This window comes from Meles meles, chromosome 20 (assembly GCF_922984935.1).
Source record: "Meles meles chromosome 20, mMelMel3.1 paternal haplotype, whole genome shotgun sequence".
Taxonomy (NCBI): domain Eukaryota; kingdom Metazoa; phylum Chordata; class Mammalia; order Carnivora; family Mustelidae; genus Meles; species Meles meles.
In genome coordinates this window covers 12,363,732-12,390,701 of record NC_060085.1, presented here as the reverse complement: position 1 = coordinate 12,390,701, position 26,970 = coordinate 12,363,732, and the positions used below count along the sequence as shown (strand labels likewise).

At 49.4% G+C, this 26,970-nt stretch overlaps 1 protein-coding gene across 3 annotated transcripts in view; it reads right to left on the bottom strand.

Moving 5' to 3' along the window:
• Window positions 1-955: 955 nt before the first annotated feature.
• The window catches only part of LOC123933231 (ultra-long-chain fatty acid omega-hydroxylase), a 52,898-nt gene continuing 26,883 nt past the window's right edge, over window positions 956-26,970 (bottom strand). For all 3 annotated transcript variants that reach the window (XM_045992301.1, XM_045992303.1, XM_045992302.1), the window contains exons 4-15: window positions 22,522-22,744; window positions 18,954-19,098; window positions 13,535-13,588; window positions 13,294-13,421; window positions 12,970-13,091; window positions 8,006-8,273; window positions 6,932-6,998; window positions 6,693-6,822; window positions 4,874-5,007; window positions 3,903-3,967; window positions 3,197-3,279; window positions 956-2,808 (exon numbers count right to left, since the gene is read on the bottom strand). In XM_045992301.1, the coding sequence (XP_045848257.1) occupies window positions 2,631-2,808; window positions 3,197-3,279; window positions 3,903-3,967; window positions 4,874-5,007; window positions 6,693-6,822; window positions 6,932-6,998; window positions 8,006-8,273; window positions 12,970-13,091; window positions 13,294-13,421; window positions 13,535-13,588; window positions 18,954-19,098; window positions 22,522-22,743 (1,596 nt within the window). In that variant the 5' untranslated portion in view covers window position 22,744 and the 3' untranslated portion in view covers window positions 956-2,630. The remainder of the gene's footprint in view (window positions 2,809-3,196; window positions 3,280-3,902; window positions 3,968-4,873; window positions 5,008-6,692; window positions 6,823-6,931; window positions 6,999-8,005; window positions 8,274-12,969; window positions 13,092-13,293; window positions 13,422-13,534; window positions 13,589-18,953; window positions 19,099-22,521; window positions 22,745-26,970) is intronic.

The window sequence follows — 26,970 nt, the reverse complement described above, 5'->3', positions numbered from 1 at the left end:
TGATCTCAGCCCCTCCTCCCCCCCCAAAAAAAAACCCTTACTCTATTAAGCGTTCTCCCTCTCAAGCTGTCACTTCTATCTTTCCAGGTGCTCAGACCCAAACCCGGGGGCCTCCCTTTCTCCTGAGCCCCTCATTCAAAGTATCAGCAAATCTGCCAGCTCTACCTTCATAAAGCAACCAGATCAGAATCCAAGCACCTGTCTTCACTCTACAGCCCCCAGCTTGCTTGGAGACATTGTCCTCTCTCACCTGGACAAATCTGGTCACCCCATCTGCTCTCCCTAGTCCCATCTTCACTTTACAGTCTCTATTCAACATAGCAACCAAAGACTGTATGACAAACTTTGTTCCTCCTCTCTCCAGAACCCTTCATAGCTCCCTATTTCTGTCACAATAAAAGTCAATGGACTCCAAGGCTCTGTGTGACCTGCTCCCATCCCCTGCCTGCCCTCATCTCTTTCCATGCTCCTCCTCCAACCACACGGATCTCCTCAATGTCCCCTAAACACCCCAAGCCTGTCCTACCTCAGGGCCTTTGCACTGTTTCTCTTTACCTCAAACATTCTTCCCCTAAATATCCACATGGCTCCTGCCCTCTCCTATCTGAAGTCTTTGTTGAAATGGCCCTTTCTCAGGGAGGGTTTCACTGACGATCTAGCAACCTCTCCCCTTACCGGCATTACTGAATACCCCCAACACTTTCCCAGTTCAATTTTTTCATAGCACTTACCAGTTCTCTCAATGGGGATTGCAGTCACCCCATCTGGTCTCCCTAGTCCAACCCTTGGTTTTCCACTTAGCAGCCAAAAGAATACTATAAAGACCAAATGACAAATCTGTCACTCTGCTCAGAACCCTCCCATGACTCTCTATTTCTGTCACAATAAAAAGTCAAAATCCTCCAAGGCCTTGTGTGAATTTACTTATTTATTTGCTTATTTATTATCTGTCATCTGTTAACACCCCCCACCCCCAGAGCAAAAGTCAATTATGTAAGGGCACAAATACGGCCTGGCTCACAGCAGATGCTCAGTAAATATTTGATGAATTAATACAATTATTGTAGACATCATCACTGCCCCATCTTCTATGGGGGCTATACAGTCATCAGCTTCCCCAGCCAAAGACTCGGGAATCACCCTCACCTCAGTCCCCGTGGCTAGTCACTCCTCCTGTCCTGTCCAGACCTCAGTCTCCCTCTTCACTAGATTTCCAGTCCCCAGTGCCCCCCCTTCCAAGTCACCTCCCTGCCAACCTACATCTGACCATTTCCTGTCCTGCACCCTGCTCACATACCCTCTATAGCTCTCTATCGCCCTCAGCATAAGGTCTGCTGTGAGATGTGACCCACAGTTCCTGGCAGTTGGCCCCTGACAACCTTCCTCCATTCTGCCCCCCTCCTCCAGATCCAGCCACGCTGGAGTGTGTTACTCCAGAATACCAAGCTCTCTCTCACCCGGGGACATTTGCAGATGCTGTTCCTCCCGCCTAATATGGTCTTGTCCCTCTTGTCACCACTCAGCATTTAACTCTCACGTCAGCATCCGAGAAGCTCTTCCTGAGCCACCCCCCACCCCGTCGTGTTCGCAGAGCACCAAGGGCCTCTCTTTTGGAGCACTTGTCATGGATTACAAATAAACTTACGTGTGGAATTACTTGTGCATCTGTCCCCTGTTCTCCCAAGGGCAGGAATTGGGCCCGGCTGTGCTCCTGGCCCAATGCCAACAAATAATTAACACGTGGTCTGTTGACGAGTTAAATGAATGCACAAACTGTCCCCAAAAGCCTAAGTTTATGTCTGAGGGCAAATGGCTTCCCAGCCTCCTAGCCCATAGCTTCCCTCATAGGCCTCCCAACCCCCCAGAGACCTTCGTTTCCTTCCTGGGCCCCAAGGGAAGTGTCTGGCTGAGCTAGGGGGTGAACAGTGGGGGCCATCTGCATCCCTTGCTTTTATTCTACAAAAATCAGAACACTCAGCGAAGGGCCTTTCAGCAACGGAGGAGGGAAGAGGCAGGCGAGGGAGGGTCTAGATTTACAAAACAACAACTGAAGCACACATCGGAGCCCTGGGACGCTGCCTGATGCCAGAGGAGTTCGCCCAAATGAGCTGGGAGCCTCAAGAAGGGGATGTCCGGGTTCAAGGCTCTAACTTCAGCTTCAGGTCCCAAGTCTTCAACTTAGAAGGCAGCTGGAATCCACGAGTTGGGGGTGGGGGAGGGAACTGGTCCTGAATCCCAGGGGCCTTAGGTGTTGGGTCTTAAGTCCTCGGATGGCTGGGTGGGGCCTAAGGCCCCCAATGTTCTGGATTCTGGGTGGGGTCTGGACCCAAGGGGACCTGAGCAAGCCTGTTTCCTCAAGCTGGAGAGCCGAACGAGCACTCAGGGGACCCGACCTGGACCTCAAGGGGCGGGACCAGACCCGCAGGAGGCGGAGCCTTGCCGTGAGGGGCGTGGCTTGCACCTTCAGGCTTCGCGGAAGAGCCTGGTCCTCGGGGAGCCGAACCTGAACTTCGAGGGGCGTGGTTTCTGTCCTCGGCATCTTGGGGGCGGGGCCTGGGCCCTCGGGGGCGGGGCCTGGGCCTCTCCGGGCGGGGCTTGGGCCCCCTGGATCCGCACGGAGGCGCCGGCGCTCAGGCCCGCGGAGGCAGCGGCTCCACGTTGAGCCAGATGCCATTCTCCGTGCGCAGGATGAGCTCGGGCTTCCGACGCACCTTGCGCGTTCGGTCCACGCTCAGGCGGAAGCGCAGCAGCGTCAGCGCCACGGCCACGCGCATCTCGGCCATGGCAAAGCTCTGTCCAATGCAGTTCCTAGAGGAAGGGGGACGGGGTTGGGGCTCAGATTCAGCCGCTGTGTGAGCCAGGAAGGGGGGAGTCCCGGGATAAACGACCTCCCCCTTGGAGCCTCAGTTCCCTCATCGGTAAAATGGGGGCAGTGGCATCATAGAGTCGTTGGGAGCATATAAACCCAGAGTTCAAGGCCTGACACACAGTTGGTGCTCAATACCCAGCGTTACTATCGGAGAGTCTAATTTGGGGACGTTCTGGTACATTGAAAGCACGAAGAAGGTGCTGGGTTGGCAGAAAGCACATCTGGGTGGAAGGCGGTCTCTGCTCCTGACCGGCACATCCCTGACCTTCCACTGGCCTCCGTGCTCCTCCTATGCTTGGTTTGGATTGGGGAAAACAGAAGAGTTACCTGGGTCCTGCGGAGAAAGGCACGTAGGCCAGTGGGGAGCGCTGCTGTGGGTTGTCCGGGTCAAAGCGATAGGGATTGTACACCTAGGCAGGATTAGCCTGAGGGTGAGTCTGGGGGGCTGGCCCAGCAATCCCAGCTTGGCCCCCATCCTTCAGCTGGACAGAGAAAACCTCACTACAATCCAGCCAAACCCTCTTCTTTCTGTTGTTCAAACATCCCAGGCTCATTACAATCACTGGGCCTTTGCACGTCATGTCTCCTCGGCCTGGAACAGGCTTCTCCCTGCTCTTCACACTTCTCAGGTCTCAGCTCAAATATCTCTTCCTTCCCAAGGTCTTTCTTCACCACTTGAGCTGAAGTGCCCCCCACCCCACTCCAGTTTTTCTTTCTTTTGTGCACCTATCAATATCTACAAAGATAGTTTTTGCTTATTTTCTTCCCCTGAATGTCACCGTGAGCTCCGTGAGGGCAAAGACAGTAACTTTCTGTCTTCAGTGCATAGTACAGAGGCTGGCACACAGGAGGTATTCAGTAAATATTTGAGGACCTAATGAACCAATGGAGGGTGACTACAGGGTGACAAGCTCTGTACCCAGTCAGGCCATATGGGTCCCTGGCGCACAGGGTAGGGAGACCTCACTGCCCCAGGACCACCCGTTCTGAGGAGGAAGAAGCTAAGGGAAGGGAGAATTGGTGCCGGGCTCACCTTGGAGTCAGGCCACACGGTGGGGTTGTGGTGCGTCCCATAGATGCTGACCAGGCAGATAATTCCTATGGGGAGGGTGTGGTCAGTGGGGCCATTGGGGCTGAGGGGAACCATGGCCTTCTCTGAAGACCTCCTCCTTCCCTGCTCTTCCTGGAGCTATGATGTTCCCACGAGCCCTCTGCTACCCTTTCCTGCCCATCCTTCTCTGAAAAATTCTGCTGCTGTGTCCACTCTCCCTGTTGCTCCCTAAAAGGTCTCCATCACTCTTCTAGCTGTCATGCTGGCCACACAGGGATCTTTCTCACTCATATATCTGACATTGTTCTTCCTCAGCTCAAATACTTCCCTTGGCTCCCTACTATCCTGAAGATCAAGTTCAAATGTCTCAATCTAGCATTCAAGGTCTTTCTGCACCCCAAGACTCTGCTCCATAAATATGCTCTCTTTCATTTTCAACCTCCAGGGTTCACCTCTCATGTTGCCTCTTCCAGGCAGCCCTTCCTACGTTTCACCCCAAATAAAGTCATCACTCCTTATTTTGGGCTACTCCAGCCCCTGTTCTTCCCTTTAGCCCATCCTTGACCCCATGTGACTGGGACGTCTGGGCCCTGCTGTGTCTCCCTCAGACTGGGTGGTACTCAAGACCTGGGTCTGGGAATGAAGCCTCTCTAGAACTCCAGCATCACTTGGGTTTAGTCTCCAAGGGATACCTGGCAACTGAATGAAACCATCCATCCCCTACCTGCCCCCTCACAGGGCCCACCCAGCCCCACCCACTCTTGCCTTTCCACCTGGACTCACCCAACTCTGCCTCCCCACTACACAACTGGGTCTCCGCCTTCATCCCAGAAGCAAGAGCCACCCAGAGAGATGCCCCATCTACAGGGAGGGTGCACCTGGGGCAGGCATGAGCAGCGCCCCTCCCCCCAGGCAGCAGATCAGCCCAGCAGCCAGAGGGACCTCCTGGGCACCTTTAGGGATGATGCGCCCATCTGGAAGCTTGATGTCTTCCGTGCAGCGGCGGGAGACCAAGGTCACTGGCGGGAACTGGCGTAGGCTCTCCTTGATGCACATGGTGGTGAAGGGCAGCTGAGTCAGGTCGTCCCTGGGGAGCACGGAACATGGAATGGTGGGTGACTTGGGGCCAGGCCACAGCAACACCCCCTGCCCCAAACATGCACATGCGTGCACACATGCATCCAGGAGCAACCACACAGGAAACCAGTCCAGGATCTCAGACTTGCCCCAACTTCCGGCATCTGCAATCAGGCATGCACACATCACTAATCCTTAGCATGCAAAATATCTGACCCGCAACCACTCAGAGCAGCACCAACAGGCTTCTGCACACCCAGCATTAACCCTTTAACTGATGAATTATGTGGCAGTCAGAGGACAGCTGGAAGTGGTGCCAGGATAGACAGGGGGGTTATTAGCAGCAGTTTACCAGGCTGTATGGGTCAATTTCAGTATTTAAAAACCCATATATTCTCTCCTTATGCTATTATTAACTTTTTTCCATTGGACTCCAGGGCCCCAAATTGGACTAATTAGAACCCTTGGTCCATGATCTGGATCATTTTCTTTCTCTTTCAAAGAAACTTTATGTCGCTACCATAAAGGGCAAACAGCATGCCTAGCATAAAAGTACCCATAACATAAACACCGCTGGGGTGTTTATGACAGAAGAGTCATTAAATTCTAGCAAGACTATCTCCTACCCAGTCCTCAGAAACTGAGCCATATTCTCCCTTCATTAAAAAAGGCAGATCCAGGGGCGCCTGGGTGGCTCAGTGGGTTAAGCCGCTGCCTTCGGCTGGGGTCGTGATCTCAGGATCCTGGGATCGAGTCCCGCATCGGGCTCTCTGTTCAGCGGAGAGCCTGCTTCCCTTCCTCTCTCTCTGCCTGCCTCTCTTGTGATTTCTCTCTGTCAAATAAATAAAAAATCTTAAAAAAAAAAAAAGGCAGATCCATGGGATCCCTGGGTGGCTCAGTGGGTTAAGCCTCTGCCTTTGGCTCGGGTCATGATCCCAGGGTCCTGGCATCAGATCCCACATGGGGCTGCTTGCTCAGCAGTGAGCCTGCTTCTCCCTCTGCCTGCCACTCTCCCTGCTTGTGATCTCTCTTTCTCTGACAATTAAATAAATAAAATCTTTTTTTTTTAAAAAGAGGGGCAGATTCGCAAGGAGTTTGAGATACAACAGCACCCAAGAGGGAGTGTCTCCTTGATGTCAAAACCTAAAAGGTGGACACTGAGCAGAAAAGAGCTTTCTCACTGTTCGATGCTATTTAATGCTGTGTTTTCTCTGAGGCACCCCGAATCAGCTCTCCGTGGCACACATCTGAAGTAAACGGGATTATTGTTGCCGGTTCTTCACAACCCTTCCCCCACACCTGTGTTTGAATTACACACCCGGTGAGCTTTGCGTCTGATTCTGCAGTGTCTTCTGCTCAGGCAAGTGGAATGTATGTCCTGCCCCATTCATATTAAACTTGGCCACGCGACTTGCTTTAGCCAAATGGAATGTTACAATGCAAGCGGAGGTTTTAAACTGTGGCTCTTTGTGCTCCTGGAATCTGCCTTGAGAAGAATGTGCCCAGGGTAGCTGCTGGTTCAAGGAGAGTGGGGAGACATGTGGAACAGACCTGAACCCACACATCTGTTTGGACACCACCCCACTCAACAACACCCAGAAGGAACAAGAGTAATTACAAGCAAGAGCAAGGACTAAATGCAAGCTCTAGACAACCTGTCGCCACCATCCCCCCCCCGCCCGACCCCAAACCGACCACTCCAGCTCCTCCAGCTCCCGGCCTTTCATGACTTCCTGGATCTCTTCCCGGCACTTCTCCTGGTACTCTGGATACTTGGCCAAGTTGAAGAGCACCCACGAGAGCCCACTGGATGTTGTGTCGTGACCTGTAGACAGAGAGGAGCTCAAATGGAGGCTGTCTAAAGACAGCGATGATACGATTTTCAGACAGCGGGGCCCCTCCCAACCTCCCCTAGCCTCACCCTACATCCTCACCCTCAAACATAAAGGTGTCCGCCTCAGCTCGGATGTCCTCATCAGACAGTTCCTTCCCATCTTCATCCTGGAATGAAACAGAGCGGATGCTCAGCCCACTTCATGGACCACCCTCCACATCCTGGGCTCCTCTCAAGTCAAGATATCTGCCCCTCTCTCAAGCCAAGCTGCAGGGGGAAGGATTCCAGGCAGACAGATGTATGCAGCTTGTCTAAGAAAGATGGAAAGCAGGAGGGAGAGTGAAAAGTAAAGGGAAGAAAGGAGTTTGTACTTCTTGAGTAGCTACTAGCACCAGACAGCCTGCTGGATGCCCAACAAACACCTGTGACCATGCCACGTAACCGTCATGTCATAAATAGGGAAACTGAGGTTTGGAGGGGAGCATCAGAGGCCTAGGGTGAAGTATCCATTAAGGAGCAGGGCCAGAACTGGAACCCAGGACTGTCTGAATCTAGAAGCCAAGCACTGCTCAGAAATTCCATAGAAGTGATCTCTGCAACTGTCACATTTCTTCAGTCTTGTTATTTCATCATCATAAGTCTGGTGGGCAACATTGTGTCCCACCTGCTTCCAGAACTCATACAGTAAAGGCCTAACCTCCCCTCCCAGGACCTCAGAATGTAACCATATTTGGAAACCGGGCCTTTAGAGAGGTAATTCAATTATAATGAGGTCTTTAGGGTGGGCCCTGGCTCCATATGACTGGTGTCCTTAGAAAAAGAGGAAACTTACACAGTCGTAAGCAGAGGGACGACAATGTGAAGGCACATGAGAAAGTGTCATCTACAAATCAGGGAGAGAGGCTTCAGAAGACGCCAACCCAGTCAACAGCTTAACCTCAGACTTCTAGCCTCCAGAACCTTGAGAAAATTAATTTCTGGGGTGTAACCCCACACACACCAATTTTGTAGCCCTTTGTTATGGCAACCCTAACAAACTAATACAGTAAGTCTTACGTGTGCTGCACCTGCATCCCAGGTCTGTCACTTTTGATGCTTATCATTTTACAAGGTCAGTGCAATCCTCCAGGAGACCGTCCTGCACCAGTCTCCGCCCTCCAGGACCCAGCCTCACCCGTGCCAGGAGCAGCACATCGATGAAGTCCAAGGTCTTGCCCTGCTTGCCCTTCAGCCAGGCCTCAGCCCCCTGCTGATGGAGCGCCCACCGCCGCTTCTGGATGACCTCGGTGGTGAAGCGGTGCACGGTGTCACAGGCCTGCCGGAAACGTCGCCCATCCGCCGAGAGGTAGTAGATGAAGTCTATGTGGTGATGCAGGCGATACTGGCGCCGGACCACGAGGGCACTCAGCTCAATGATGGCTGAGATGTAATCGCTCATCTTCCTGTTGGGGACGTGCAGGGGAGAAGAGCCGGGAGCATGGACCTGGCCCCTGAGACAAGTTTCTCCTCCCCGTGCATAGGTGACAGAGAAAGGCCCTGCATAGACTAGATTTTCTTTTTTCTTTTTTAAAATTTTATTTATTGATTGGAATGAGAGAGAGAGAGAGAGTACAAGGAGGGGGTGCAGCAAGCAGAGGGAGAGGGAGAAGCAGGCTCCCCGAATGGGCAAGGAGCCCAATGCAGGACTCCATCCCAGAACCCTGGGATCATGACCTAAGCCGAAGGCAGACACCAAACCAGTTGAGACACCCAGGCACCCCAACAAATTATTTTTTTAATGGCAATCATCTGATCTGTCTGTTGGCCTCATCATACCTGAATAAAACCAAAACCCAGGTACATTTTAAAGTAGGTCCACAGTGGAACAGAGTGGAGAGCCCAGATATGGACCCTCAACTCTATGGTCAAATAATCTTCGACAAAACAGGAAAAAATATTCAATGGAAAAAAGACAGTCTCTTCAATAAATGGTGCTGGGAAAACTGGACAGCGATATGTAGAAGAATGAAACTCGACCATTCTCTTACACCATTCACAAAGATAAACTCGAAATGGATAAAAGACCTCAACGTGAGACAGGAATCTATCAGAATCCTAGAGGAGAACATAGGCAGTAACCTCTTCGATATCAGCCACAGCAACTTCTTTCAAGATATGTCTCCAAAGGCCAAGGAAACAAAAGCAAAAATGAACTTTTGGGACTTCATCAAGATCAAAAGCTTCTGCACAGCAAAGGAAACAGTCAACAAAACAAAGAGGCAACCCACAGAATGGGAGAAGATATTTGTAAATGACAGTACAGACAAAAGGTTGATATCCAGGATCTACAAAGAACTTCTCAAACTCAACACACACAAAACAGATAATCATATCAAAAAATGGGCAGAAGATATGAACAGACACTTCTCCAACGAAGACATACAAATGGCTATCAGACACATGAAAAAATGTTCATCATCACTAGCCATCAGGGAGATTCAAATGAAAACAACATTGAGATACCACCTAACACCAGTTAGAATGGCCAAAATTAGCAAGACAGGAAACAACGTGTGCTGGAGAGGATGTGGAGAAAGGGGAACCCTCTTACACTGTTGGTGGGAATGCAAGTTAGTGCAGCCACTTTGGAGAACAGTGTGGAGATTCCTGAAGAAATTAAAAATAGAGCTTCCCTATGACCCTGCAATTGCACTGCTGGGTATTTACCCCAAAGATACAGATGTAGTGAAAAGAAGGGCCATTTGTACCCCAATGTTTATTGCAGCAATGGCTACGGTCGCCAAACTGTGGAAAGAACCAAGATGCCCTTCAACGGATGAATGGATAAGGAAGATGTGGTCCATATACACAATGGAGTATTATGCCTCCATCAGAAAGGACGAATACCCAACTTTTGTAGCAACATGGACAGGACTGGAAGAAATTATGCTGAGCGAAATAAGTCAAGCAGAGAGAGTCAAGTATCATATGGTCTCACTTATTTGTGGAGCATAACAACTAACATGGAGGACATGGGGAGATGGAGAGGAGAGGGAGTTGAGGGAAACTGGAAGGGGAGATGAACCATGAGAGACTATGGACTCTGAAAAACAACCAGAGGGTTATGACGGGGCAGCGGCGGGGTGGGGGGGGGGGAGGTGGGAGGTTGAGGAACCAGGTGGTGGGTAATAGGGAGGGCACGTACTGCATGGAGCACTGGGTGTGATGCCAAAACAATGAACACTGTTATGCTGTAAATAAGCAAATAAAAATAAATAAATTAAAAAAAAAATAAAGTAGGTCCAAAGGATTAGGACTTCCAAATAGACGTAGCATCACTAAGACTAAATGCCTACAAGCCACAAAGTGGGAGAACTCCCATTCCTGATGGTGAACTTGTATCTAAAATATAGAAAGAGCTCTTAAAATGCAACCATAGACAAATAACCCAATTTAAAAATGGGCAAAGCATATGAATAGACGTCTTGCTGAAAAAGATATACAAATGGCCACATGGCACACGAAAAGATACTTAACAGCACCAGCTGCTAGGGAAATGGAAATCAAAACCACCATGAGATGCTGCTTTGCCCCAACTAGGAACATCTAGAACCAAAAAGACAGATAATAACAAGTGTTTTTAAAAAATTAACAAGTGCTGAAAAGAGTGTAGAGAAATTGAAGTCTTCACACACTGCTCGTAGGAATATAAAATGCCCCATCTACATTGGAGAAAATGTCTGGCAGTTCCTCAAAATCTAAACAAAGAATATCACATAATCCAGAAATTCCATTCCTAGGTACGGACTTTAAAAAGTTAAAAACAGGGGCGCCTGGGTGGCTCAGTTGGTTGGGCGACTGCCTTCAGCTCTCAGGTCATGATCCTGGAGTCCCAGGATCGAGTCCCACATAGGGCTCCCAGCTCCATGGGGAGTCTGCTTCTCCCTCTGACCTTCACCCCTCTCATGCACTCTCACTCTCTCTAATAAATAAAATCTTAAAAAAAATAAAAACAGGGGCGCCTGGGTGGCTCAGTGGATGAAGCCACTGCCTTCAGCTCAGGTCATGATCTCAGGGTCCTGGGATCGAGCCCCGCATCGGGCTCTCTGCTCAGCAGGGAGCCCGCTTCCTTTCCTCTCTCTCTGCCTGCCTCTCTGCCTACTTGTGATCTCTCTCTCTGTCAAATAAATAAATAAAATCTAAAAAAAACATTAAAAACATACATTCACACACACATACACCAATGTTTATATAATAGCCAGAAAGTGGAAATGACCCATATGTCCATCAGTAGATGAATGGATTTTTTAAAATGTGGTATAACGTGGTAAATGGAACATTATTCAGCAACCTAAAAAAGTGAAATATTGACACAGGATGAATGAACCTTGAGAACATTATGCTGAGTGAACAAAACCAGACAGAGAAGTTGGCATCATTCCATCAATATGAAATTTCCATAATAGACAAATCTGCGGGGGCAGAAGGAAGATTCGTGATTGCCTACACTGGGAGAAGCGGGAAGTGGGGGTGAGCGCTAAAATGTACAGGGCTTATCTTTGGTGGAAATATTTTAAAATGTATTATGGTGATGGTTGCACAATTTGTAAATGCACTAGAAACCATTGGGTTGTATATTTTAAATGGGTGAATCATATGGTATGTGAGTTATATCTCAGTAAAACCATTATAATTAAAAAAAAAATGAAGGGGTGCCTGGGTGGCGCAGTTGGTTAAGTATCTGACTCTTGGTTTTGGCTCAGGTCCTGATCTCAGGGTCATGAGATCAAGCCCTGCATCGGGTTCCACACTCAGCATGGAGTCTTCTTAAGACTCTCCCTCTTCCTCTGCCCCTCCATCCCCCATACCCCATGCTCACTCTCGCTCTCTCTGTCTCTCAAATAAATAGATAAATGTCTTTTAAAATGGGGGGAAAAAATGAAATCACTAGGACAGGTGTGCAAGGGGCTGTCCTTGGTCCTGAAGTATGCTTCTTTTCATACACTTGTCAATTTGTCGTTTTCTTGCTTATTTATTTGAGCATCGTTACTGCCTTTCTTCCCACCAACATGTAAGTTCCAGGGGAGCAAGATCTTTTCTATTTTGTTGACCACTGTATTCATAGTGCCTAGTCCAAGAGTGGCCCATAGTAGGTACTTGGTAAATATTTCCAGTTTAATTAATTAATTAATCAATTAATCAATCACTAAGGTCATCTCTACCTTACCCAACCCAGAACCCTACAAAGCCCAAGTAGCAAAGGCAGAAGCTTATTATTAAAGACCTACTATGTGCTACAAACTTGCCATTTACAACATCTCTTATTCGATATGTACCCACTTAGACTATAAATTCCAAGGAACTGGAACTTAGTCTATTATTCACCACCATATTCCCAGTAGCTAGCATAGTCTCCTGTACATAGTAGGGACACAAAAATATCTGCTGAATGAATGAATGAACCAGGACAATGGTCATCTTATTCATTCATTCAACAAATATTCACTGAGCATCTACTGTGTGCCAGGGTAGTGTGGCATCATTTTATTCTTTTTTTTTTTAAGGACAAAGTGCTATTTATTTAGAGCAGGGGCGGGGCGGGGGGCAAAAGGAGAGGGACAGAGAGAATCTCAAGCAGGCTCTGCAAGCCCAGAGCTCAACAGGGGGCTTGATCCCACTACCCTGAGATCATGACCCGGGCCAAAATCAAGAGTTGGAAGCTCAACTGACTGAGTCACCCATGTGCCCTGACAGCATTTTATTCTTAAAACATCTCTCAGAGGGTCAAGGCTTGTCATCCTTGTTTTACAAAAAAAAGGACATTAAAGCTCAGAAAATGGGGAGATACTTTCCAAAGGCCAAACTACTCTTCACGGAGCAATGAGGGAAACTAGCATTTATTAAGCACCTACTATATGCAAAACCATCAATTTACATTATTTCAATACTCACATAATGGCTATGTGGAAGGAAATGGGGTTCCATTTTGGGGTAAGGATATAGGCTCAGGGAGGTGATGTTAGATTTCAGAAACACACAGCCCATCTGTGGCAGAGCCTAACAGCCCAGGGATGCCGAACGCTTGAGAGTTTCCTTTCTTCTCCCACTACCCTGCTCTAGAGCAACGGGCTCTGTCTTCCCCAGGGAGGCCACACTCACTCCTGGCAGTTGCTGTTGTAGCTGAAGACACATTTCTGAAGACTGTCCAGGGTCATGAGACTGACATGCTCAAACATGTCAAGGGAGACCACTGAGCCCTGTGCCAGGCGCCGCCATTTACCCTAGAAGAGAGAGAGACGCATGGCAAAAGGATGTAGAGACTGAAGACTTTAAGCCAGGCTTCTAACGACCTAGCTGCCCACTTGCTACTTTATAGGATAAAGGAAGTGAAGCTTCCTAACATCAGCCAGCTTATCCATTAGTCAGAGCCTGGACCAGTCTCATTCCCAGGACACCCTCTTCCCAAGAAACCTTGCAACTTACATGCATGATGTCCGTGCATTGGTTGAAGATCTTCATGTAGGGCTTCAGGATGTCGAAGTGGAAGGCAGGCGTCAGCAGGCGGCGATGGCGGCTCCATTTGTCACCTTTGCTCAGCAGCAGCCCATCTCCTGGGCCCAGAAGACTGAAATTAAGGGCCTCTCCTTCTACTCTGAAATACCACAAGAAACCCCACCCTCTCTTCCCCGAAGCCCCAGCCCAACCCACCCAGTCCCATACTCACCCAGCCAAGGCTTCAGGAAACCATAGAAAAGGTCATCCTTGGGGGCGATGGCAGCTGTGGAGAAGGAAGAGGTGGTGATGACCCAAAACAGAGTTCTAACCCTTGACCTCCACTTACGAGTTCCTTGGGCCTCCTCTCTGAGCTCTGACCTCCATGTCACCCCTACAGTCCATCCTCCCCACCTGCCCCAGAAAGATCCTTATAACATGCTGATCTGAACATGAGCCTCCCCTGGTTAGATACCTCCCATGGCTCCCTATCACCCTGGCAATAAAATTCAAGCTCAAGCAAGCACTGAAGGCCATGCACCATCTTGCCCTGTATGCTTCTCCTATCTCTCCCATCAACATACACCAAATAATCCCACATGCTGGCCTACTTCCAAACCTTTGTCCAGGCTGTGCTCTCCATCCAGAATGGCCCGCTTCACCCTCATCACCCCTCTTTTCTGCCAACTCAGGCCATCTGAATTGCACCTCCTGTGCTCTTGGTCTCCAGTCTGCGCTGCACTCTGGTCCTAGGAGGTCTTATCAGATGCTGCATCTGACCATGTCCCTTCCCACTCACACCCATTAGCCGCAACCACCAGATGCTCAGACCATTTTCAAAACCTTGAATGACCTACCCCAGTCCAGACCTCTTTGAAAACACCTTCATCCTCCATTCTCTATATGCTCAGTCTTCTAACATCACAGAATTTTTTTCATATCCTTGAAAAAGTCACATTGTCTCTCTGTTCCAGGTCTTTCTACCACATGCCCTCTCTGCCTCAAACACTCTCCCCTCATTCTTCGAGCCTCTGCTTGGATGCTATCCCTCCTCCACCAGTCCCCCTAGATTGTATCCATCCAGTTACAGTCCCCTTGAGAGGAGGGAACATGCTGATCACTGATATACTGGTGCTAAATAATGTTTTTTAGAGAGGGAGGGGAGAGGAGGACCAGAGGGAGAGGAAGAGACAGGTTTTTTTTAAGATTTTATTTATGTATTTGAGAGAAAGCAGGGGAAGGAGCAGAGGAAGAGGGACAAGTGGACTCCACAGGGAGCACGTCATCCCACAACCCTGAATCATGACCTGAGCCAAAGTCAAGAGTCAGACAATCAACCAACTGACCCACCCAGGCACCCTGGGAGAGAACTCCTAAGTAGGCTCCATGCCCATCACAGAGCCCAGCATGGGGCTTGATCTCACAACCCTGAGATCATGACCTGAGCCGAAGTCAGGAGTCAAACATTTAACCAGTTGAGCCACCCAAGCACCCCTAGTGTTAAATAATTTTTATTGAATGATCCAACCAAAGGTTGAATGAATGCAAAAATGGATGGACGGATGGAGAGATGGACGGGTTAGCGAGTGAATTCCCTTTCAGTGTGTTGAGCAGACATGGGACAGAATGGGCTGAGGCCCAGGAAGGAAATACCTGAAATTCAAGTGCTGTCACTTTTATCTGAGACATGACTCAGCCACCTACACACACACTACCTAGGAATTGGCCAACTGTGCACACAGTCATCTGTCCACTCATCCTCCTATTCAGGACATCTCTTCTAGCATCTTCCTGTACCCAACCCATGCTAGGCAACACTGGGGACCAGAGATGGCTCAGGTCCACACCCTGCCTGGAGGAGCTCCGGGTGGGGCAAGAAAGGGAAGCAGAAGCACACCAAGCAAAGAAAGTGTGCCAGAAGCAAAGGGAGGCACAGAGAAAGGGCTGCTGGAATTCAAGACAGGCTTCCAGGAAGAGGCAGCCCTGGAGAAGAAGGTGGAAGTCTAGTCACTCCTTTACTCTCTGGGATCTGGACTCCAGCCCAGGCCTCTTGAGGGTCTTTCTGATATACCTGTTCAATGGCTGTCCTGCTCAGACACCTCCTATCATTCCTTAATGCCCCCAGGGTAAAACACAAGCTTATTTGCTTTGCACGTGGGTGTTCTGAGTCCAGTTCCTGTCTCATTGCCTACTCCTCCCCACATACCATCTTCCCTCCAGACACCACAAGTCACCTGAATTCCCTTGGCACTTTCACACATCTGCATCTTTGTCCTGGCAAACCCTCCACCTGACACTTCTCATCTGGCAAACTCCAAACATCCTTCACTGACACCTCCTCCAGAAAGTCTCCCCAGCTGAACCCTTGCTCTCCCATCCTTGGGTCCCTACTCCACTCCAACTCTGACTATTTGATTCCAGGAGTCTGTGTCTGGGCTGCCTTTCTCACCAGTGTCCCCTTCAGTAAAAAGGGGTTGGTAACGTCTACCCTGGAGGGGATCATATAAGAAAAGGCCCCACCCAGTGCCCAGTAGGAAGGATCCTTATCACTGTGGTTGAGAGCTTGGCCTCTGGGCAGACCAGGTCTGGGTTTAAATCCCAGCCCTACCTCTAACTCCCTGTGTAAACTTGGGCACTTTAGCCCTCTGTCCCTCCACTTCCTCAGCTTCCAGAGGAGAAACAGAACAACCCTGCCTGCCTCATAGCATCCCTACAAAAACTCAATGAGCTCATATGTTCCTGGCACATGGCAGGAGCTCATTAAATATTTGTACACATAAATGAATAATTAACCAACTGCTGGCTATTTTTGTAACTATGATTATAATTATTGGTCACGGGTGTCAAGAACTTGTGAGATGAATATCTGCATCTCCAGCCCCCAGCAAGGTCCTACGAGTGAAAAATAAATGCCTAGCTATCATGGACAGCAATTTGGTGGTTCCTTAAAAGTTAAAGGTAGAGGGGCGCCTGGGTGGCTCAGTGGGTTAGGCTCAGAAGCTAAGCCTTCGGCTCAGGTCATGATCCCAGGGTCCTGGGATCGAGCCCCGCGTCAGGCTCTCTGCTCAGCGGGGAGCCTGCTTCCCTTCCTCTCTCTCTCTGCCTGCTTCTCTGCCTACTTGTGATCTCTGTCTGTCAAATGAATAAATAAAATCTTTAAAAAAAAAAAAGTTAAAGGTAGAATTCCCATTTGACGCTGCGTTTCTACTCCTCGGGATCTACCCAGGAGAAATGAAGACATACAACCACACTGAAACTTGTACATGCATGTTCATAGCAACATTCATAACAGCCCAAAGGTAGAAACAACCCAATGTCTGTCAGTGGAGGAGTGGCTAAACAAGCATGGTATATCCATATATCCAAACAATGGAATATTACTCAGTCTTAAAAAGAGGTAAGGTCAGGGTACTTGGATGATTCAGTGGGTTAAGCCTCTGCCTTCGGCTCGGGTCATGATCTCTGGGTCCTGGGATCGAGCCCTCATTGGGCTCTCTGCTCAGCGGGGAGCCTACTTCCCCCCTCTCTCTGCCTGCCTCTCTGCCTACTTGTGATCTCTCAATCTCTCTCTCCCTCTCTGTCAAATAAATAAATAATCTTTTAAAAAAATAAAAAAATTTAAAACAAAAAAGAGGTAAGGTCTTGGTCATCGCTACACTGTGGATAAACATCAGAAACATTTTGCTGAAGGAAAGAAGTCAGTCACAAAAGGCCTCATTGTGTATAATTCCTTTCCTTTCCTATGATATATCCAGAACAGGAAAAGCTGTGGAGATAGAAAGGAGATTGGGGGGATGTCCCGGGAGATAGGGGCAGAGGAGAATGGGAAGTAATTACTTAATGGGTTCAGGCTGTTTTATGGAGCCATGAAAAAGTTTGAAACAAGAGAGAGACAAGGGTTGCACAACATTGGGAACACTCGAAATGGTTAATTATATGTTATGTGAATTCCAACTCCATACAAAATGAATGTAGAAAGACAAGCTATAATTACATGCCTATATATCACGTTTCAGCCTCTATAAATCATTTTCACCTCCTTGCGCCCATTAATCCTCTCTAACCCAATTACCTAATATAAGACGAAGAAAGAGAGGTCCAAGAGGAGCTGTGCCTTTCTCAGGCTCCACGGGCCGTGGGGATTTGGGCCCAGAGCAGCCAGTTCCCCACGTATGGTCCTGTGGAGGTCCCAGTGGGGAACGGGATCCGCAGCTGGGGGCCAGGCCTGTCGGTCCTGACTCACAGCCCCACACTCCTTACCTAGAGCCCCCATCTGACTCCTCCAGCAGGGGGCGGTAGTGGGTGTCCTGCCCATCCTGAGGGAGGGGAGGGGCGAGGAGAGGAGAGGCAGAGGCCTGAGCATCTACTGCGAACTGAGGCCACACCGAAGGCTCCACTCCCTATTCTACTTGGGGTCTCACAACCAGAGAGGACAGTACTCAGGAAACCGAAGCTTTTAGGAGTAGGGGGGGAGGAAGAGAAGGTGAAAGAAAGAAAAACAGGATTGAAAAAGGCAGGAGAGAACAAACCCTCATGAGCACTTACCCACATCATCTGGAGCCTTCACAACCACCCCATTTTACAGAGCAGAAACTGAGGCCCTGTGAGGCTAGATGAATTTCTCGATCACACAACAGGTATGGCTCCAGGCAGGATCAGAGTCCAGCCTGCCTAAGTCCTAGCCCAGGGCTCTTCCCACAATTGGTACCATCCTTTGGAAGAGTCACCTTTCCCAGGGTCTAGGTTCCCCGTCTGTGCAGTGAGGTGGGCACCCCCTCACAAACGCAGCAATGGTGGGGAGGGCATAGCTGGGGAAGGGAAGGATAGCAGCCCCTTCCGCTTTCATGGCTCCAGGGTGGCAACCTGGATGGTGGTCTCTACACATGGGTGCAGAGACCCAGGCTGGGGCCAGAGATCTAAAATTCCTGGAGCTCTTTCATTCCTCCCCCCTCTCCCAAATACCCCGATGCCTCTGGAGATGCCCAGTTACATGCGAGGCCACACTGCAGATCCAGACTCCTATGAGAGGGATGGGGCTGGATGCAGACACACTCAGCCTTAAAGGGTTAGGACTGAGAATGGAGAAGCCCAGAGGAGAAAGCTATGCTCTGCCTGGAGGGTCACCCCCAGGTCTTCCTGGAGAAGGGGGTCATTGGATCTGCATGTTAAAGGCTGAACCAGAGCTTGCCGAGCACACCTGGGAGTCCTACACCTTGGGAGAGGTGTGGACCTCAGGAGGGAGAAACAATCCTTCTATTTCTTCTCTTCCTCCAATCAGGGGCAGCCCAAGTGAAGCTGGAAGAGCCGCAGTGGGAATGTCAGAAGCCAAATGTTGGGCAGCCATAGCTTAGAATTAAGCAGCAACCATATAACAAAATCCTGGCCCCACAATTGTCTATCCAGGCATGTTTAGCTCTGACTTCCAGGGGAGTAGACATCCTCTCAAATTCCCGGGACTCTTAGATATTGTCTATCTTTTCTCATGCTATTCCCACTACCTGTATTACTATGGCTGCTTTGGTGAACTCCTATTCATCCTTCAAATCCTGGCTCAAATGGCCCTTCCCCTGGAGAGCCTGGCGTGCCTAGAAGCCCAGGTGAGCTCTGGGAGTTCAGGGCTTACCCATCACTCAAAGGCCCAGCCCACCTACCCGAGGCACCCACAAGGGGCTTGATGTAGTCAGGGTGCACCAGAACCAACAGCGGCAATACAGGTCCAATCCACACCAGAATCACATGGTGCATGTTGTCCAGCACCTTCTTCTCATCTTGGAGGCCCGTCTCATTTGGAAGATACTGCAGGGGGTAGTAGGGAAAGATAGTGAGGAGGAGCCCAGCCCCAGCTTCCCCTAGCCTTTCCCTCCGGCTACCTCCCCTGTCCTCCAAATGAGCCCAGAATGGCTGTAGGACTCGCTGAATGAAGGCTGCACCTGGCTAAGCCGGTATTCCCTCACCTGAGAAGTGGGGAAGAATGGAATCTCTGTCTGAGGGCAGTTGAGAAAATTCATGAATGAACAAAATGAGAGAGCCCGGCACAAGGGCCTGACACATAGCTAGTGTCCAAGAAATAAAAAAACAGTAACCATAAGCACAATCATAATGATTGGCATTTATTGAGTACTTGCTCTGTTAGCAATAAAATTACTAGTATTGTTATTTTTTTAAAGATTTGATTTATTTATTTGAGAGAGAGAGTGAAAGAGAGCATGAGAGGGGAGAAGGTCAGAGGGAGAAGCAAACTCCCCGTGGGGCTGGGAGCCTGATGCGGGACTCGATCCCCGGACTCCAGGATCATGACCTGAGCTGAAAGCAGGTGCTTAACCAACTGAGCCACCCAGCTGCCCCTAGTATTGTTATTTTTAACACATACACAGGGTTGCAGTGTTAGGCACTGCTGTGGACACTTTTCATATGTTCATACCTTTCTCACATACTCATACCTTCAACACACACAAATATTATATAACAAAGTTGCTACTATTTTCCCCAATTTCCTTGGCTCAGAAAGGCCAAATGACTTGTCTGAAGTGACAGGTGAGTCAGTGTCTAGGTTTGGGGTCCCCCAGAGGCAAGTCTTGAGACAAGAGCTCTAGCTAGAGCTAGTGGTTCGTTTGGAGGGGGATCCCCCGAAAACGTGGGCAGGGGACTAAGGAAAGTGAGACAGGGAGGGAAGGCAGCCCATAAAGGAGGAGTTGCCGAGAGAGTTATGGCCATAGCAACTCAGGGCTCCGTCTTCCTGGGGACCTCTAGGGGACACATGAATCAACGTCAACCCAGCAGAGGATGAGGAAGCTGGAGTGTTACACATCAACTCCTACCGTCCCATAGTCACTGGCTGGGGGTCCCTCCTGGGACATCAACTCTCAAGCCCACAGTGCACAGTGTGAGAGAAAGCCCTAGAACGCAGGTTCTGGCAGCCGGAGGTCAGGCCATCACATCCAGAAATGGGCCGAAGGATCCAGGCAGGCACTGGCGTCTCCTGCCACAGCGGCAAAGCCAGGACCTGAACAGAGGCCCCCCCGGGCTCCAAAATGCATGCTCTTAACAAACACAGGGCAGAAGTATTTCACACCCATGTCAGAAGGATCTGAGCTCAGGTCTGCTCATGGCAGCTGTGTGACATTGGGCGAGTCACTTAACCTCACTGGAGCTCTAAAGATCAAATCCATAGTATTGGGTAGATCCATCCCTATTCCACGGGCTGTGAGAATTAGGGGAGAGCTCAGATATGAAGGGACCTAACCCCCTGTCTGGCCAAACGCAAGGCCCAGCAATTGCCCATCAAACAAATGAATGAATGGGTGAACAAGTCAGCAAATGACTTTACTCTGGCTCCTGTGTCTCCTCAGCCACGTTCACCCTGAGCCCATCTACACCCAAGAGAAACCATGGCATCACCGAGAACTCATGGCCCCAGGAGGCAGGCTGGGCCCACAGGGTCAAGGTTGGACTTCAGAACCGGCCCTGTCCAACTGTCTGTGGCACCAGAGCCTGGCTACTACCTCTAGAACCACCAGTAAAGCCAGCTGGCTTCTCAGAGTAAGAGTACTGGACATGGGGAATGACAAAGGAGTAGAAGTTCATCCAACTGAGAAGGATATTCTCATAGGGGCAGAGTTCCAGCAAAGGACACGGAAGTGGAAGTCAGAGCCTGGTGATAGGAACAGGAAGCCATTCTGCAGGACTAGACGTGAAGAGGGTGGGAGTTAGAGTCTGAAGGGGCTTGAACACTACCTGAGGACCTGAGAATTTCTCAAGACAGCAGTGGGGAGCCATGGAGTATGTGTGAGTAGAGGAGGGACGTGGTTGGTTTCAAGAATCCTTCTGGGGCCAGGATGGGGGATGGACTGTGGGTAAGAGGCCAGGGAGGAGGTGGGACCACGGTTCAGCAGGGGAAGGTAAGGCCTGAGCAGGGGTGGGAGGTGAAAGGGAGGGAGGAGATTCAGGTATATATGCATGAAACTTAGTGCATGCTGGCTCCAGGAGAGGCATTCCTAAAGACACATAAAATGTTCTTTGAGCTATTGAGCGAAATGTGTCTCCTGCTCCCTTCTTCTGGGACACTCAGTCCAAGTAGTATCTAAAATATTTCTAGAATTCCTTGAGACCTCCAGTCTCTGCAGGACCCAGGAGTTGAGCACATCCTCCACTACGTGGCAGGCTCAGTGCCAAGCATGCTATGGACATGACTTTAAGACCTGTCAAAACAATCTCATGAGGTTATTAGGAACAATCATAATCCCGACATTGCAGATGGGGAAACTGAGGCATGGGTAAGTGAAATCGTTTGCCCAAGGTCACATGGCAGGAGAGAGTAGAGATGGACATCAGGCACACACTGATGACCACTGCCCTTGGACTGCCTCTCTGAATTCCACGTCTGCACCTGGCATGAGGCCTGAACCAGGAATTCTCCACAACTGTCCCTCTGTTTCCTTGAGGCCTGGAAGGGGCACCAGTTGAGGGCTATAGGCAGTTAGGAGCTGGACTGTAGGACCCTAAAAGCCTCAGTGCCCTCAGGAGTCTGGCTTCCTCTGACCTCTGAAGCCCTTCTAGAAAAGTGCAGGTTTCATCATCTGGAAACAAGAGGCAGCAGAGGGTACAGAGCTAAGAGCAGGGACTCTGGAGACAGATGGCCTGGGTTTGAACCCCAACTCTGCCACCGACAAGCTGTGTGTCCTAGGGCCAGCTACTTAACCTCTCTGTGCCATGATAGTCTCAGGAGCAAAACGGGGGTAGTCATGGGAACCACCTCCGAGGACTGTCAAGAGGACAGAGTTAATATTTTTAAAGCACCTGATCTAATGCTTAACACCTGTGTGTGAAGTAAGACATGAAGGGCAAGGTAAGAGAATGAGAGAGAGGGTACAAACACACTGGGGGTGGGGCAGAGCAACAACGTTGACAGGAGTTCCCCCCACCCCCGCCTCCTGCCTGGGGATCACAGAACCTGACGACTTTCACAGGCACTGGTACCTGTTGCTAAGCAATGGCCTGAAGTTACAGAGAAAACCTTAGAGTCATTCTGTCTCATCCCAGCTGTGTAACGTCTGGTAAACTGCTTGCCCTCTCTGAGCCTCAGTCATACTCAATCCTGTAAAATGGGTCTGTTCATGGCTCCAGCCGCATTCTTGGGGAATGGAGGAAACAGTCAGGTCCATCATCCTTACTGAATACCTGGGACCTGCCCAGTCCCCCTGCCCAGCCACACACACGCACCATGCCTAGATGGCCCAGCAGCCAGTTGCGCCGGGGCGGCTGCGGGAAGCAGCTCAGGCGGCGGCAGGTGAGGTAGAAACGCCAGCAGAGCCCCAGGAACTGCATCAGCAGGCGGAAGAGGAAGAAGAGCAGGGAGAGGAGGAGCACAGACACGGCATACAGGCGGAACGTGGTCTTCTCCACTCCCAGGAGGTGCAGCAGGTGTTCTGTGATGGGCAGCATCCTGGGGGGACAGACGGGATGAGAGGGTCAGTGCAAGTAGGAGCCATCCTCTGGCCATGTGTGCACCACACACAGGATGACCTGTGGAGTCAAGCAGCGTGTACTTGGCACACAGTAGGTGCTCAATACACAGGAGTCCCAGACCCCAAGGATAACTCTCAACCTTCCCCCAGCAGTGACCTTCAGCTTGCTAGCCAGATGAATGCACCAGTGCCCTGTCCACATGCCCTCAGCTTTGACTTTGCAGGGCATCCCTCCTGACTTCTTGCCCATGTGTGGATGGCCAGAGTGTTGGAAAATTTAAACACACACACACACACACACACACTCATGTTGAAAGCAGCTCTTAACCAACAACTGATAAATGTTGCTGGATAGATAGCTTCTCTCTTGGGGTGCCACGACCCTGAGATGTGGGCTCCACATGAGCCACCAGGCTTCCCCAGGGGGATTAAACCCCAGCTGCCCACCACAGGAACTTTCTCTATTAGAGGCCTCCCTTCCCTTGTCTGGCCTCTTTTTCTTCTTTATTTAATTCAGGTGAGATTCACCCAACATAAAATGAACCATTTGAAAGTATAATTGCCCCTGAACAATGAAAGAGTTAGAGGTGCCAAACCTATAAAACAGTCAGAACTCCATATATAACTTCTGACTCCCCAAAATCTTAACTACTAATAGTCTACTATTGACTGGAATCCTTACTGATAACATAAAGTCAATTAACACATATTTTGTATATGTATTATATGTTATATTCTTACAGAAAAGTCAGCTGGAGAAAAGAAAAGATTACAAAAATCTTAAGAAAGAAAATCCATTTATGGGACTGCACTGTAAAAATTCTGCATATAAGTGGACCTATGCAGTTTGAACCCATGTTGTCCAAAGACCAACTGTGTACAATTCAGTAGCATTTACTACATTCACCGTGCAACTAGCCCCTCGTTCTAGCTCCAAATTTTTTTCATCACCCTAAGAGGAAATCCCATCCCAATGAGTAGTCATTCCCCATTCGCCTGTACCTTCAATCCCTGGTAACTGCTAATTTGCTTGCTTGCTTGCTTTCTCTCTCTTTCAAGGAGGCTCCATGCCCAGCGCAGAGCCCAATGCAGGGCTTGAACTCACAACTCTGAGATCAAGACCTGAGCTGAGACCAAGAGCTGGATGCTTGACCAGCTGAGCCACCCAGGCACCCCTAATCTGCTTTCTGCTTCTATGGACACTTTGTTTCATATCAATGGGATCATATATTATGTGACTATTTGTGTCTGGCTTCTTTCACCCAGCGTGACGTGTTCAAGGTTCATCCTCATTATAGCGTGCATTGGAACTTCATGTCTTGCATTGCTGGGTACTAGTCCATTGTCAGGACGTATCACAATTTGTTTATCCATTCATCTGTTGATGAACACCTGAACTGCTCCCACCTCTGCCGATTGTGAATTGTGCACCTATGAACATGCATGTACAGGTACGTGTCAGAGTCCCGGTTTTCAATTCTTTGGGGTTCGCTTCCTGTTTCCTTACTGGTATGTTCTGTGGTCACTTCCCAAATAAGCTCCTTCCACTCAAATCCTTGCCTGAGGGTCAACTCTTGAAGGAACCCAAATAAAGCGGGTAGGAAACAATAGTATTAATAACACAGTGACAACGTATGGAGCATTGCAATGAGTCATGCGCCACACTCAGTGAAGTGCATGCCTCGTTTTATGGAATCTTAAAGTGCACTTAGGTCTTACCTTCTCTCCATTCTCTGGACAACTGAATCTCAGTTCCTCTAATTAAAGGGAGATTGGAGCTAGCAGAGGCCCCCTGAGCCCCCACCAACGGCCAAACTCCATCACTTTGGGGCTCACAGATCTCAGACGATGCCAAGGACATTCCTGAAAATGGATGGGTCCTGTCTTCATCTCTACTTTCCACTCAGTCCAACCAGTCAAGGGTTCCACCTCTGTGCTCCACCTCCTGGGGCAACATAGCTAAAGGAACCCTGAACTCCAGGTCCTCACCTGAGTCCCCAGTCCCCACCCACTCCTGCCCGTGTTTCCCTCCATTAGGGTCTCAGACTCACTGGCTCTTCTATCAGCCAATGCCCGACTATATCCTCCATACAGAAGACGGATGGGTGGGTCATCACCAAATTTGGAGAGCCCCATTGGGTTGGTCTGACTTACATTACAAGTCATGCAGATGATGTGACCACTCATGAGGATGGCTACTATCAAGAAAAGAAATGAGAGCTAGCAAACATGCAGAGAAACCTTGAACACTTATGCATTGTTCACGGGAATGTAAAATGGTGCCACTTTGCTGTGGAAAACAGTATGGTGGCTCCTCAAAAATATTAAACATTGGGGCGCCTGGGTGGCTCAGTAGGTTAAAGCCTCCGCTTCAGCTCAGGTCATGATCCTGGGGTTCTGGGATCGAGCCCCTTGTTGGGCTCTCTGCTCAGCCTGGAGCCTGCTTTCCTCTCCCTCTGCCTGCCTCTCCACCTACTTGTAATCTCTGTCTGTCAAATAAATAAATAAAATCTTTTTAAAAAATATTAAACATAGAATCACCATATGATCCAGCAATCCCACTTCTGGGTAGATCCCAGTCAGTTAAGTATCTGCCTTCAGCTCAGATCATGATCCCAGGGTTCTGGGATCAAGTCCCGCATCAGGCTCCTTGCTCTGTGAGAGGAGCCTGCTTCTCCCTCTGCCGGCCACGCCCCCTGCTTGTGCACTGGCTCGCTCGCTCTCTCTCTCATTCCCTCTGACAAATAAATAAATAAAATCCTAAAAGAAAAAAAAGAAGCAGGGACTCAAACAGATATCTGCACGCCCATGTTCATAGCAGCATTAGTCACAGTAGCCAAAAGGTGGCCATAATGTGGTCCATTCATACAGGGGAATATTATTCGGCTCTAAAAAGGATTCTGACACCTGCAAAACATGGATGAACCTCGAGGACATTATGTTAAGTGAAATAAGAGACACAAACAACAAATGCTAGGTGATCTCACTTAAAAGAGGTCTCTAGAGGAGTCAGATTCAGAAACAGGAAGTAGATAGTGGGCTTGAGAGGCTGGGGGAGTGGGGGGCTTAAGGGGCCCGGGGCAGGAGTTAGTGATTAACAGGGACAGAGTTTTAACTGAAGAAGATGAAAAGTTCTAGAAATGGACAGTGGTGACAAGTGCACAACAATGTGAATGTACTTAATACACAAATGTTTAAGATAATAAATGTTATGTGTATTTTATCACAATTAAAAATCCTTTTTTTAATTTTTTTAAAGATGTATTTATTTATTTGGTGGGGAGGGAACAAAGAGAGGGGAGAGAGAATCCCAAGCAGACTCTGCCCTAAGCATGGAACCTGATGCAGGGCCTGATCCCACAATCCTGAGATCGTGACCTGAACTGAAACCAAGAGTTGGACACCTAACTGGCTGAGCCACCCAGGTGCCCCAAAAAGTCTTTTGAAAAAGACAGACTGGCTGGTGTAGGCGATATGCCCCCTGGAAGGCCCAGGTAGGGGTGGAGGTGGGGAGCAAATAACCTCTCAAAATGAAGCCCAGAGAGCTCCAAGTCACAAGTCCCAGGCAGTAGGAACTAAGTTAAGGGTCTAGAGATGAGAAGAATAGCCTAGATTGTCTTGGTTGGTCCCACCTGGAATGACAGATGTCCTTACAAGAGAGAGGCAGAGGGATAGGGGCACCTGGGGGGCTCAGTTGGTTAAGCATCCAACTCTTGATTTTTGGCTCAGGTCCTGATCTCAGGGTCATGAGATCAAGCCTCACATAGGGCTTAGCAGGGAGTCTGCCTGAGATTCTCTCCCTCTGCCTCTGCCCCTCCCCCCACTCATGTGCTCATGCTCTCTCTCTCTCTCTCTCTCTCTCTGTCTAAAACAAAAGAGAGAGGGGGGCAAAGGGAGATCTGACACACTGAAGAGGAGAAGGCTGCGCAAAGACGCAGGCAGACCCTGGGACACTGGAGTCACCAGAAGCTGGAAGAGGCAGGAAACAGATTCTTCCCTAGAACCTTCAGAGGGAGTGCAGCCCTGCCAACACCTGGATTTCAGACTTCTGGCCTCCAGAACTATGAGATAATAAATGTCTGTTGTTTTAAGCCCCCCAGTTCATGGTAAATTGTTACAGCAGCCACAGGAAACTCATACACAGCGTAAGATGATACAGACCAATCCTTTTAGATAAGGTGGTCCAGGAGGGTTTCTCTGGGGA